This window comes from Pundamilia nyererei, unplaced genomic scaffold, assembly GCF_000239375.1.
Source record: "Pundamilia nyererei isolate P.nyererei 1_Seehausen unplaced genomic scaffold, PunNye1.0 scaffold00435, whole genome shotgun sequence".
In the NCBI taxonomy this organism is placed as follows: domain Eukaryota; kingdom Metazoa; phylum Chordata; class Actinopteri; order Cichliformes; family Cichlidae; genus Pundamilia; species Pundamilia nyererei.
The window spans coordinates 177277-188852 of record NW_005187836.1 but is presented as its reverse complement, the minus strand read 5'-3'; the positions used below and the strand labels follow the sequence as shown (position 1 = coordinate 188852).

The 11576-nt window shown below is 39.2% G+C and overlaps 2 protein-coding genes across 3 annotated transcripts in view; both read left to right on the top strand.

The window, feature by feature from the left end:
- The window catches only part of slc4a1b (solute carrier family 4 member 1b (Diego blood group)), an 11512-nt gene extending 2040 nt beyond the window's left edge, over window positions 1-9472 (top strand). The window contains exons 1-17 of one of the 2 annotated variants that reach the window (XM_013916033.1): window positions 1194-1238; window positions 1926-2094; window positions 2518-2653; window positions 3480-3549; window positions 3676-3718; window positions 4589-4773; window positions 5414-5618; window positions 5763-5966; window positions 6055-6203; window positions 6333-6527; window positions 6929-7177; window positions 7313-7402; window positions 7906-8072; window positions 8170-8411; window positions 8533-8702; window positions 9079-9252; window positions 9345-9472. In XM_013916033.1, coding sequence (XP_013771487.1) covers window positions 1938-2094; window positions 2518-2653; window positions 3480-3549; window positions 3676-3718; window positions 4589-4773; window positions 5414-5618; window positions 5763-5966; window positions 6055-6203; window positions 6333-6527; window positions 6929-7177; window positions 7313-7402; window positions 7906-8072; window positions 8170-8411; window positions 8533-8702; window positions 9079-9252; window positions 9345-9425 — 2517 coding nt within the window. In that variant the 5' untranslated portion in view covers window positions 1194-1238; window positions 1926-1937 and the 3' untranslated portion in view covers window positions 9426-9472. Of the gene's footprint in view, window positions 1-1193; window positions 1239-1925; window positions 2095-2517; window positions 2654-3479; window positions 3550-3675; window positions 3719-4588; window positions 4774-5413; window positions 5619-5762; window positions 5967-6054; window positions 6204-6332; window positions 6528-6928; window positions 7178-7312; window positions 7403-7905; window positions 8073-8169; window positions 8412-8532; window positions 8703-9078; window positions 9253-9344 lie in introns of those variants that run through there. The other variant, XM_005753522.2, reaches the window with a different exon arrangement.
- A 1069-nt stretch (window positions 9473-10541) lies between these two features.
- LOC102205234 (nucleolar transcription factor 1-like) overlaps window positions 10542-11576 on the top strand; it is a 7339-nt gene continuing 6304 nt past the window's right edge. Inside the window, exons 1-3 of the mRNA XM_005753521.1 lie at window positions 10542-10874; window positions 10971-11146; window positions 11329-11406. Coding sequence (XP_005753578.1) covers window positions 10841-10874; window positions 10971-11146; window positions 11329-11406 — 288 coding nt within the window. The 5' untranslated portion in view covers window positions 10542-10840. The remainder of the gene's footprint in view (window positions 10875-10970; window positions 11147-11328; window positions 11407-11576) is intronic.

Genomic DNA, 11576 nt, shown 5'->3' with positions numbered 1-11576 from the left:
GAAACATGGGTGTCCAGTCGTGTACACACCGGAAACTCATTTTGACTCAGAGGTCTGGAGCCTGGCGGTTGTTGAGGCGAGAAAACCGTGTTTACCTTTTAGACATGAAAGTGTCAGCTGGACATCACCTTCCCACATTTTCATGATCCGTGTCCACTTCCCTCGCAATATTAAAATAAAAATAATAAAAATCGGGCAAAAAGCTGTAAAGCCTTTATGTCTTTACTCAGCTGAGTAACAGTGTGATTTATCAAGACAAAACAAGGTGTTGTTCTATTTAGGATTATCATTCAGTAGAACTTCTGTGTTTGAACTCCTGTTTGAACTGTAACAGCTGTAACAGTCAGCAGTCGCCTCATTGTTCTGACACACACATAAAAAATTTTGCTTCCCTTCCCCCTTACTTCCCCAGGTTTTGGGTTAACTTTTGCAATTTTTTCCCTTTTCAAACCCCCCCGTTCCTTCTTAAAATTTTCCCCTTTCTTAACCACTTAATTGCATTTTTGCCTTTTTTTTTTGATTGGTCGACATGGTACTTTTTTCGACCAATAGGAAAGGGTGGGGTTTTTTGGTTTTGTTTTTGCTCACAGGCGGAGAGCGCTTTCAAGCGTTTTCCTTATAAAACGCCGTTTTTACCGTTTCTTCCCGCAGTAAATATAAACAACGATAGTATTCAGGAAGAAAACCGAACATTGCAGATATTTTTATCATAACTCTGGTTTTACGTGGCCTATCAACACAATTTAAAAACTTATATAAAGTCCATCTCCAATGGTTGTACACGTTGTGTGGCTTCACTCCACATCAGCCACGCCGCTTTGCTAGCTAAAGCACCGGTGTCAGCACATAAGGACGCTGTCATAGTCTGTCAACGACATTGATTAGCTGCGTATATACGAATGTGAATCGCATTATTGGCTGGACTATGGGATAAGGTGGCATCGTTCTAATCCCATAGGGGAGCAGCCAGTCACTTCCTGACTAACACTACAAAACAGAATTGTTAAAGTTTTAATTTTAATTTCAATTCAGGTTAGATTTTATTTTTTGTGCGCAACGCAGATTTTCTGTGTGCAGAGACCGTGCCAGCAGTGCGCAATTGCGCACGTGCGCAGCTTAGAGGGAACATTGCTCCTAAGCCTTCTGAACCTACGCCATGTATGTGCAATGACCTTAGTTAGACCTTTGCTTACTGCTATATTGCTCTTTTAACTACACTATTCATTGATGCAGTAACAGTAAGTAAAACATTAACTCAACCAAATTAAAATAAATAATGATGATGATGTTGAAATTAGCCTTCTTACAGTGGCAGTCACTGGAAAACAACACTCATAATGTCTTTAATGTTTTTGTTTTGTAATGAAGCATGACCAGGATTTATCTGATTCTGCCTGAAGAGAGTAAAGCACACTTGGGAATCATATGGCATGAAAAATATTGTTTTCTTAACCTTGAAGTAAAATTTGCAGATAAAGGTTTTTTATTATTTATTCATTTTGGTTTGTTTAAAATCATTTTTGGAACTGTATCTAAAGTCAAAAAATGAATGAGGTAAGATTTTAAAACCTGGAATTAAAAAAGGCAAGCAGTAACAAGTCATAGTAGCTGGAAACAATCACCTCAGATAAACCATCTTTTATTTATTTTTTTTACTATTACTATTTGCTACAAAAAGACATGTCCTAAATTTGTAGACGACTTTAAATGTAAGAGATTACTGAAACCACAGTTGTGCAGTTGTAGGCCTACACCTCATGCTCACATGTTGCACTGCAAGGAGGGGGGTGGGGGTGAGGAAGTGGGGGTGGTGAGCAGCTCTATATCATCCACCTGCCCTGTCTAAAATTCACTTGTTGCCTCACAAACACAAATTATCCTTGCACCTTTGTCCTGTGCTTATGTTTCTCTCTGTCTACAAGAAGCTGAAGGAACAAATGAAGGAGCAGGAGCAGCAGGGCTACTGGCAGGAGAAGGGCCGATGGGTGGGTTACGAGGAGAGCTTTGACCCTCAAGCGCAGGTGTGGGTGCCCACTCCCATCTCTTGCCTCACCTTCAGGAGCCTTATCCAGCTCAGACACACCATGAGCCCAGGTCAGTGAGCAAAACATGAGCATTTACAGTTTTTTTTTTTACACTATTTAGAATTATTTTCAATTTTCTGAAGTGCTTTACTTTTATAGGATTTAAAGGTACTGATATTTTATGTAAATCCATGCTGTGTCACACTCCCTGTTACAGTGTGATCAAAGGAAAACTGTGCTGCAGTCTATACTTATATTCCAGTTTACTAAATGCTTTGCTGATTTAGATTGTTGTTGCAAAATATCATTATCAAAAAAGCTATTTTAGATTAGCATCTGTAAAATTCAGTCTTAGCCAACCTGACACATATAGCTTTAGTTCTAGTGCTTCTTTAGTGGCTTTTACTTCTAAAGTCCCTTCTTAAACCACAGCAGCAGTTCTTTCCCTTTTATTGAACATGACCACATATGTTTCTAAATTGTGTTTGCCAAGGTGTGACCATTTTAGACTGTGAGGAGAAGACCCTGGATACCATCACAGAGAAGATGGTCAGTGAGATGGTTAACAAGAAGGAAATCAGGTCAGGAGATCGGGAAGGAGTGCTGAACTCTCTGCTGCAAAACCGCAGGTATCGTCTGAGACACCATCCACAAATACAAACACAAATACAAATGAAATACACTCGGCATTCAGCCGGCTATTATCCAAGACTCCAAAAGGAAAAGACTGCATTCGCTTGCTCAGAGTGGTTGACACTATTGTAGCTGTTGTGGAATCCAAACTATAATTATGAATCATCATCCCTGACCATCAAACCCTTTTGTCTGCCTGTTGAATCCTTTATTATACACAGACAATGGACACTGTCATAATTGTTTTGTTCTGTGCAGTCTGAGAGTTAAATCACAAAGATAACAAAATAAGCATAACAAACCCTCTGATTGTGAGAACACCCACTGGGTAACAAGTCAGAAAGCTTGTGGTCCCAACCTCAAAATAGGTCTGGACCATAGCTTTATTCATTTAAAGCTATGGATTGTTGTTTTTATACTTTGATATTTTTTGTGCAGAATAAACAAAATACAATGTGAAAAAAACATTCTTGATATCCATAAGTCAACACAGTTAGGTTATTATGTCAAAATTTCAACTTAAGGACTCATTTATTACATTTCTAGCAATTTCTCTTAAAGTTTTTCAAATATTGAATAGGTCATTTTGTGCATTTGAAAACTCCTGTTTTTTCTAAATAAACTTAACAATATTACAAAAAAAGTTTCAATCAAATATGACATTTTTACCACTTTTCAGTCTTGTTTTCTTTTCTTTTTTTTTTGTAAACTATTCAATGAACAGAGAACTACCAATGAATAGTTTACTGTTTGTAGTTTGCCGCTGTAGTTTCAGTTATGGGTCACAGAGATAATGACAGTGACGTGCTGCTCTCATTTCAGCCAAACAACTGACCCAGAAAGCCAAATGTTGACTGGGACTGACCTGCAAAAGTTTTCTGTCAAGGAGAGAGTAAGTTGTCCCACTGGTATTATCATTTATTTAAGCATAACTGACAAAAGCAGCATGTTTAAAAGTTGGTTCTGTTGCACAAAGTCTTGAATAGAAAAGTCTTTTTTCCTTTCTGCCTTACCTTAGACTGATGAATCTGAGCATGTTGAGGCCTCCATGGTGCTAGTGGGTAAGCTGCTTTTTTCATGTTTGATGTGGAGTACAGTGTTGGTGTTTACATTCTGATTGCTGCACACGTGTACCTAATGCAAAAAGTGTCAAATTACAACAACAGCAACCTCAAGGCGCTTTATACTGTAAGGTAAAGACACAACAATATTAGGGAGAAATCCACAAAAATCAGACAAACACCTATGAGCAAGCAACCGGCAAGAGTGAGAAGGAAGAACTCTCTTTTAAGAGGGAGGAACCTCCAGCACAACCAAGCAGTTAATGCACACATGCATAGACTGTGACCTTTGGCCCGCCCCCATAGTTCAGTATCCCTGGCAGTGACATTGTGGATGGTAAACAAATGGATAAAGAAATGGTATTCTGAATGGCAGGTTCAGCTTTAAAGCTTTTTTAAAGTTTCCTTGATAGGACCAAGGTTATTTGAGTTGATCTGAACTAAGTTACCACCATAGTACATTGAGTCTCAAGCACACAGCTGATGCAGAGAGCCTTCCTCCCCCACATCAAAGGAAAAGCATGCTGGATAGCTTTCAGCTGAGAATCTAAAATGAAAAAAAAACTTTCAACAGTGAATAAGTACATGGGTGGCTTTAGCTTGCAGGCAGTTAGATTGTGTGGGAGTACATGGTTAAGTACACTTTTGGTGTATTTTATGACCATGCAGCATCTCTGAGGTTCTTCTGGAGAATATTCTGGGCCTTAGTATAAACATAAATGTGAATAAAGAAAATGGATTTATCCATAAGAATATAAGAAACATGAAAAATGTCCTGTTAAGGTACATTTAGAACAGATGAAAAAAAAAATCTTTGATTAATATGCAGTTAAACGCAAGTTAACTAATGCAGGGTCCTCTTTTGACCAGGAACCCTGGATTTTCTGGAGAAGCCCACAGCTGTCTTTGTGCGTCTGAAGGAAGCAGTAGCACTGGACTCAGCGTTGGAAGCCCCAGAGCCTGTACGCTTTGTCTTTCTTCTGATTGGCCCCAGCAGCAGCGACATGGACTACTATGAGACTGGGCGTGCTATGGCAGCACTAATGGCTAATAAAGTGAGTTGACTGAGGCTTTTAAAAGACAAAAATACTACTCATTGCAAAAACAGCATTCAAGTCTTCGCTCTCTGTTCAGGCTCTTTCAGCAAAAGAGAAAGTAGCAAGGGTTAAGGTGGCTTAACAGTGACATTACTGAGAAGAAAGCAGAAAGCTTAAGAAATATTTTTCCTCTTTTGTGACTTTTTTTTTACTCACATTTGTGCTCTAAAGCAATTTCATTCCAATCTAGGTTTTTTTGTTGCAACTGTAACAGGCAATTACCAGTGGTATCATTTTTCAGGAAACGTATTACTCCGTCACATCAAAGGACATCGACAATTATCTTTTTTTCTTTAATTATACCGAGGCACATCCAGAGGCAATTGCCTATGGATGGCTTTATCTTGTTTTAGATTGTTTCCACTGCCCCCACGTGGCAAAAGGGGTTATTGCAGGTTGCAAGTCCAAGTTCAAAATGCAATTTAAATGAGCCAACACTAAATAAAGTTAATTGAACAAAGGTTTTAATATTTTTTTCTATTTATTGATCATCCCGTGAAATAATATTTGATTAACAGTTTCTATTGGAAAATTCATTTTTAAGAAAGAATCCTGCAATCTTCAGATTTCATATCTGTCTCTGCTCAATCTGTGCTAGGTGTTTAATCAGACAGCGCTTCAGGCAAAGAGTGCTCGAGAGCTGATCAACGCTGTGTCCAAGTTCATGGACTGCAGCATCGTGATCCCACCCACCGAGATCAAGAGTGAGGCGATGCTCAGCTCAGTCATCAACTTTCAGAAGAAACTGCTACAGGACAAACTGCAAAGCTATGACCTCGTCAACAACGCCAAAGTTTGCAGTGGTGAGTCATACGCATTTACCATGTTGGCTGACATTTTAACTACTAAGATGAACAGATTATTTGTTTGCCAGCTTTTAGTTTCTTATTTGGATAACTATTTGGGATCTGATAGTGGCTTAAGCTCAGATTTCACATTTTCCCCAGATTCAATCGTTTCGAAACCTCCTATTGAAGATCCCCTTTCTCGTACTGGTCGACCGTTTGGGGGGATGATTCGAGACATAAAAAGGCGCTACCAGTACTACAAGAGTGACATCACCGATGCTCTAAACGCACAGGTCCTTGCTGCCATCATTTTCATCTACTTTGCTGCCCTGTCTCCTGCCATCACATTTGGAGGCCTCCTGGGTGTGTATGACTGTGGTACCATTTTTTTTCTTCTGTTTTTTGTATTTTTGGAGATCCTATAAATTGTTTTTTTTATCTTTGCCTGTAGCTTATAAGGTGGACAACATGATGGGTGTGCCAGAGCTCCTCATTTCCACCAGCATTCAGGGAATTATATTCTGCTTTGTTGCTGCGCAGCCTGTCCTGGTTATTGGGTTTTCTGGTCCACTGTTGGTATTTGAGGAGGCCTTCTATGCAGTGAGTTAAAAAGCCTTTTTATTAATCCTAACAAACATTACAACGCCATTATTGTCTTTTTTTAATTCAATTAATATTTTTTCATTCATAAATACTAAATTCAAATCATCATTCATTTCCATCATTCAGTTCTGCAAGTCCCAGGGCATTGAGTATATTGTTGGGAGAGTTTGGGTGGGAGCGTGGCTGGTCGTCATTGTGGTGATCATTGTGGCCCTTGAGGGCAGCTTCCTGGTTCGCTTCATTTCACGATTCACCCAGGAAATCTTCTCCATCCTCATCTCCCTCATTTTCATCTATGAAACTTTTGCCAAACTTGGGAGGGTAAACAATCTTTATTCATTACACACACACACACACCAATCAGCCACAATTTTAAAACTTCAAGCCAAATATTGCGCAAGTTACTCTCATTCCACAAAAATAGCTCTGACTTACCGGGGCAAAGAAACAAGACCTCTGGGGACCCTGTGGTGTCTGGCACTGGGTGTTTGGCATCAGGTCCTTTTGGTCTTATTGGTTGTAGACCTAGAGTATTGGATTTAACACATGACTTTTTACATCATTGGTGCAGTGCTGTTCAACTGATCTTTCAGTGGTTTTATTTATTGTGGCTAAAAAGTGTGTGTCACATGTTGTAATAAAATCTGAAACATTTCTCATCTGCGATTTATTTGTTGAACATAAGCTGTCATTTTCACCTATGCTCTTTAACTTTTCTTTAGATCTTCAAGGCGCATCCACTAATTCTAAATTACGAACACGTGAATGCAAGTGCCGAGTATCCCTGGCACCCAAAGGTCGAAGAGATTGTCACGTATGACAATTCTACCGGCAACAAAACTCTAATTGTCAACACCATCAAGCCATCTTACCCCAACACAGCCCTGCTCTCTATGTGCCTCATGATGGGCTGTTTCTTTATTGCTTACTTCCTGCGTCAGTTCAAGAACGGGACATTCCTTCCTGGAAAGGTGAGCTCATGCCCAGAAGGTTTCACTCCATTTATGAGGTCACCTTTACTTTAAAATAATAGGATTAAAAGAAACCAAATGAAATGAAATGAAATTCAAATAGTAGATTTGATGTCGGTGATGTGTGTTTAACAGATCAGGCGTTTGATCGGTGACTTTGGTGTTCCTATTGCCATTGTCCTCATGACGCTTGTGGACTACAACGTTCAGGATACGTACACTCAGGTTAGCGTGTGACTCCAAACTACAAAGGCACACTCATAAACATGAAGCAATAATTTAAAGTAAAATGCATCGAAATATATGAAAATCAAAGGTTTATTTGTTCAAATGATTCATCTTTACGGAAAAGCAGCTTGGTATAAACTCAATGTTTACCAATTAACTAAATTTAATTTGACCAGATTCCATTAAATTTAATGTTTACATTGTAACAAAATTACATGGAAAATTTAAAGTGGATTTAGGAAGCAGCTCGAACCATTAACTTTTTTATACATGTTGCAGTGTAACATATTTAATTTTAACTGCATACACATTGCCATTTCTACACTAAATGCAGCATCCTAAAAAACCATCACTTCCAAAGAGATCAATGGCCAGTGTAAAAAAGAAGAATTGCATGAAGACATACTTCTTAGAGTTTGGGTATCTGAATGTTGGTTGAAGACAAATTTCTATCCTTTAACACTTTGGATTGAAAATGTTGTTGTTTTTTTTCTTTATAGAAACTAATCGTTCCCAGAGGTCTGACGGTGTCCAATCCTGAAAAAAGAGGCTGGCTCATCAATCCTTTCGGAGAGCACAAACCTTTCCCTGTGTGGCTGATGTTTGCTTCCTGCATCCCAGCCGTGCTTGTGTTTATTCTCATCTTTCTGGAGTCTCAGATCACAACGTGAGTCATCGTTGGTCTTATTAGCTGACACGAACCATAGAAAAAGTGACAATTCATGACTTTAATGAGCGTCTCCCTTCTTTATGGCTCTAAACAGTCTGATAGTGAGTAAACCTGAGAGGAAGATGGTCAAAGGCTCCGGGTTTCACTTTGACTTGCTGGTTTTAGTTGGCATGGGAGGCCTCAGCGCGATATTCGGTGTGCCGTGGCTCAGCGCTGCCACAGTGCGGTCTGTCACACATGCCAACGCTCTCACTGTCATGAGCAAAGGACCAAAACCGGTGATAGAGAAAGTGATAGAGCAGAGAATAAGCGGCATTGTGGTGGCCTTGCTTGTTGGTAGGTGCTGTCTAATCACCCAGTTCTGTCTACAAAAGCATTGCTAGACTTATACTTTGCATTCAAACTGATGTGTGTGTACGATCCTTTATCATTTATCTGAATGTATGCTTGTATCAAGGTCTGTCAGTTCTCATGGAGCCCATCCTAAAGATGATTCCTATGGCAGCCTTGTTTGGGATCTTCCTCTACATGGGAATCACGTCGTTAAATGGCATTCAGCTGTGGGATCGTGTGCAGCTTCTTCTCATCCCAAAGAAATACCATCCTAATGAACCCTATGCTACCAGAGTAAGCATCTCATCACTGCATGATACATGAGGTCCATGGCGCTAGCATAAGCGGGGCAAACAGAAGGTTTCTCATGGGGAAAATAATGAAGTTGTGGTTTTGCAAGACTAAACACAATGAGATGTTACTGTGTTACCTATTATATTTATTAATTTTTACCCAGCTTGAGACTGTAGTGATAAAATCATGTTCTGTGTAAAACTGCTGGGAGGTATTTGCCAGATGCACATTTATATACCTAAGGCTATTTCTATGATTTCAATTTTATTATGCTTTTAATTTGTCCTTGAACTAGGCATGTGTTGGCAGGTTTTCAAAGCTACTTAAAATCGTCAGTTACTTGTGTTTGGCTGACGTCTGTCTGTCTTGGTTACAGGTGAGCACAGGACGAATGCACCTGTACACGGCCATCCAGGTTGTGTGTCTAGGAGTTTTGTGGCTTGTGAAGTCCAGTCAGATGTCTCTGGCGCTTCCCTTCGTTCTCATCCTCACCATTCCTCTGCGCATGCTTATGACCGGGCATCTCTTCACCGAACTGGAAATGAAATGCGTAAGCTGAACGCTGTGGAAAGTTCAGACCTTTTTAGATGGTATGTGTGTTGCAGTGTGTTTAAAACGGTTCTTTCTGTGCTTGTGTTTCAGTTGGATGCTGATGATGCCAAAGTGACATTTGAGGAGGAGCCTGGGAAGGACGTGTACTGTGAATCTCAGATGCCATTGTAGATGTTTTTCATGACAGACTTTTTTAATGAATGGATATTTATTTTATAAGTAGCTTAATTTTTTTCTCTTAGCGCAAAAATACTTAAAATGTTGGGGGGTTTTCCACATACCTGTAAAACTGTTAAAGCCAACTGCTAAACTGTAAATTTAGCTGTTGTAAACTGCCACTCAGGTAAATCATTTGCATAACTGAACCTGGAAATATTCTCATTTACATGTTTTTACAAAAAAAGAGAAAAAAAAAGGATGTGCAAGATGTCAGAGAAGCAATTCTACATGTGCCTTTTGTCCAGAAGCAGAGAGCTTGAAAGCTGAGTGTAAAATTGTAGGTATAAAAGCTATAAAAGTTTTTTTTTTCCAAGCAACTGCACACTGAATGTAAAAAATGGACGCTTAAGTTATTATCTAAGAGCTAAAATCTGTATGAATATTGTGTAATATATGATGATAAATGATGTGTATACACTGTTGCTGGAATGATAGAAGAGCTTATGCTGGAAAGAAAAAAGGAGTGTGTGGCAATACGAGGAGAGATATAATATTGTGTATAAAGTAATTATATTGTGTGTTCGGCTTTCTTCTTTTCATATCTCTGTAATTAAAAAACTATCTTCTGTAAAAAAAACCTCTCCGCTTTCATTTTTACTAAGTGTTATTAACTTTTGCTGGAGACAGTTCTCTTTAGATTCTCTGAATAAACACTTTGTCCGAGACACCAGAAAAGGAGGCGTCGCCTATTCTCCAAGTACTGCTGTGTATTAATATTTATTTATATTAGTGTTAGCGGCTCAAGTTTGGGATGTTTGTGTTTTAGCTGTAGCGGAAGGAGACACAACCTCAATTCAAGAAAATCTGAAAATTGTGTAAAATGTAACTGGAAAAACAGAATGCAGTGATTTGCAAATCTTATTAGTGATACTAAGAAGAAACAGCTGAAAGAACATTTTGTAGTTTATTTGATTTATAAGCTACAAAATGGTTTAGGGTAACTCATTTTTTGTGATCGTATAAAATGACAAAAAAAAAAGAGTTCCCATTAATCTACCGTCTGATCAACAATCCACCAGATAAAGGCAGTGTTGCGCCAATTTGTGCAATTATTCGTGAAGACGACGAAGAAGAAGGGCGGGGAAACCCGTAGAAGAAGAAGAATGTCACTTTTCATTGGCTAGTTGGCACGCGTTTACTTCCTGCCCAACAGAGCAGCGTGTGTTTTACGCCTTGTTTCGTACTGTTGGGTGAGCAGCAGCAGTAAAGTAAAAACTTTTTAACTTAAGCTAGATCAGTCTGATAGCTTAGCGAACTAGCTAACTTTGCCACGCAGAATAACGTGGTTTAGTTTAAATGTCTGGGTAGTTTGTGTGCAGCCGGTACATCCAAGGACTTGTGTGAATGAAACAAGCTCTGTTTGAAACATGAGCCTCGCTGGAAAGAATGCAGAAGAGTCTGGTGGGTATATGCAGTTTTCTTCCCAGCATGAGAGTGCCTCGTTAATGGCCGTTGGATCCTTTGTCGTGGTTGACTGTGCTTTCTGTACGTGTGCAGGATGGTGCAAGAAAAACCTCCAGAAACTTCTCGCTGCAATGAAAGCCAACATCCTGGATGACAAGAAAGAGCTCAGTTATACCCATGGAGAGAGAACTCTAGACTGGGAGAAAGTGGCCTTCCCTCCTTTTTCTCCGGAGGAATGCAAACAAAAGTGGAAAGAGGTTATTCAGAAGGTGGGTCAAATTCTAACTTTAACTTAGTAACTTAGCTTGCATTTACTAGTTCAGTATCCCTAACTATTCTTTAGCAGATGTTCAAATCTTCAGTTTCACTTTAGCATTGCCTGTTTCACTGCTAAGAGCCAGACTTGAGCAAATATATGATTTACACTGTACATATCCTTGTTGTTTCTCAGATGCGGAAGGTTCGCAACCTCACAGAGCTGATTGTGGAAGCTGAAAGTGTCCTTTCTGATCCCCTCAATAACGCAAAGGTAGGTACTAGAGATGGCACGATACCACTTTAAGTCCAATACCGATATCATAAATTTGGATATCTGCCGATACTGATATGAATCCGATATAGTGTTTTTTTTTAATCAATAAAACTGTTTTTGTTTTAATATCGTGCTGCATTTTGTATAAGTTCATACTCAAGTTTAAA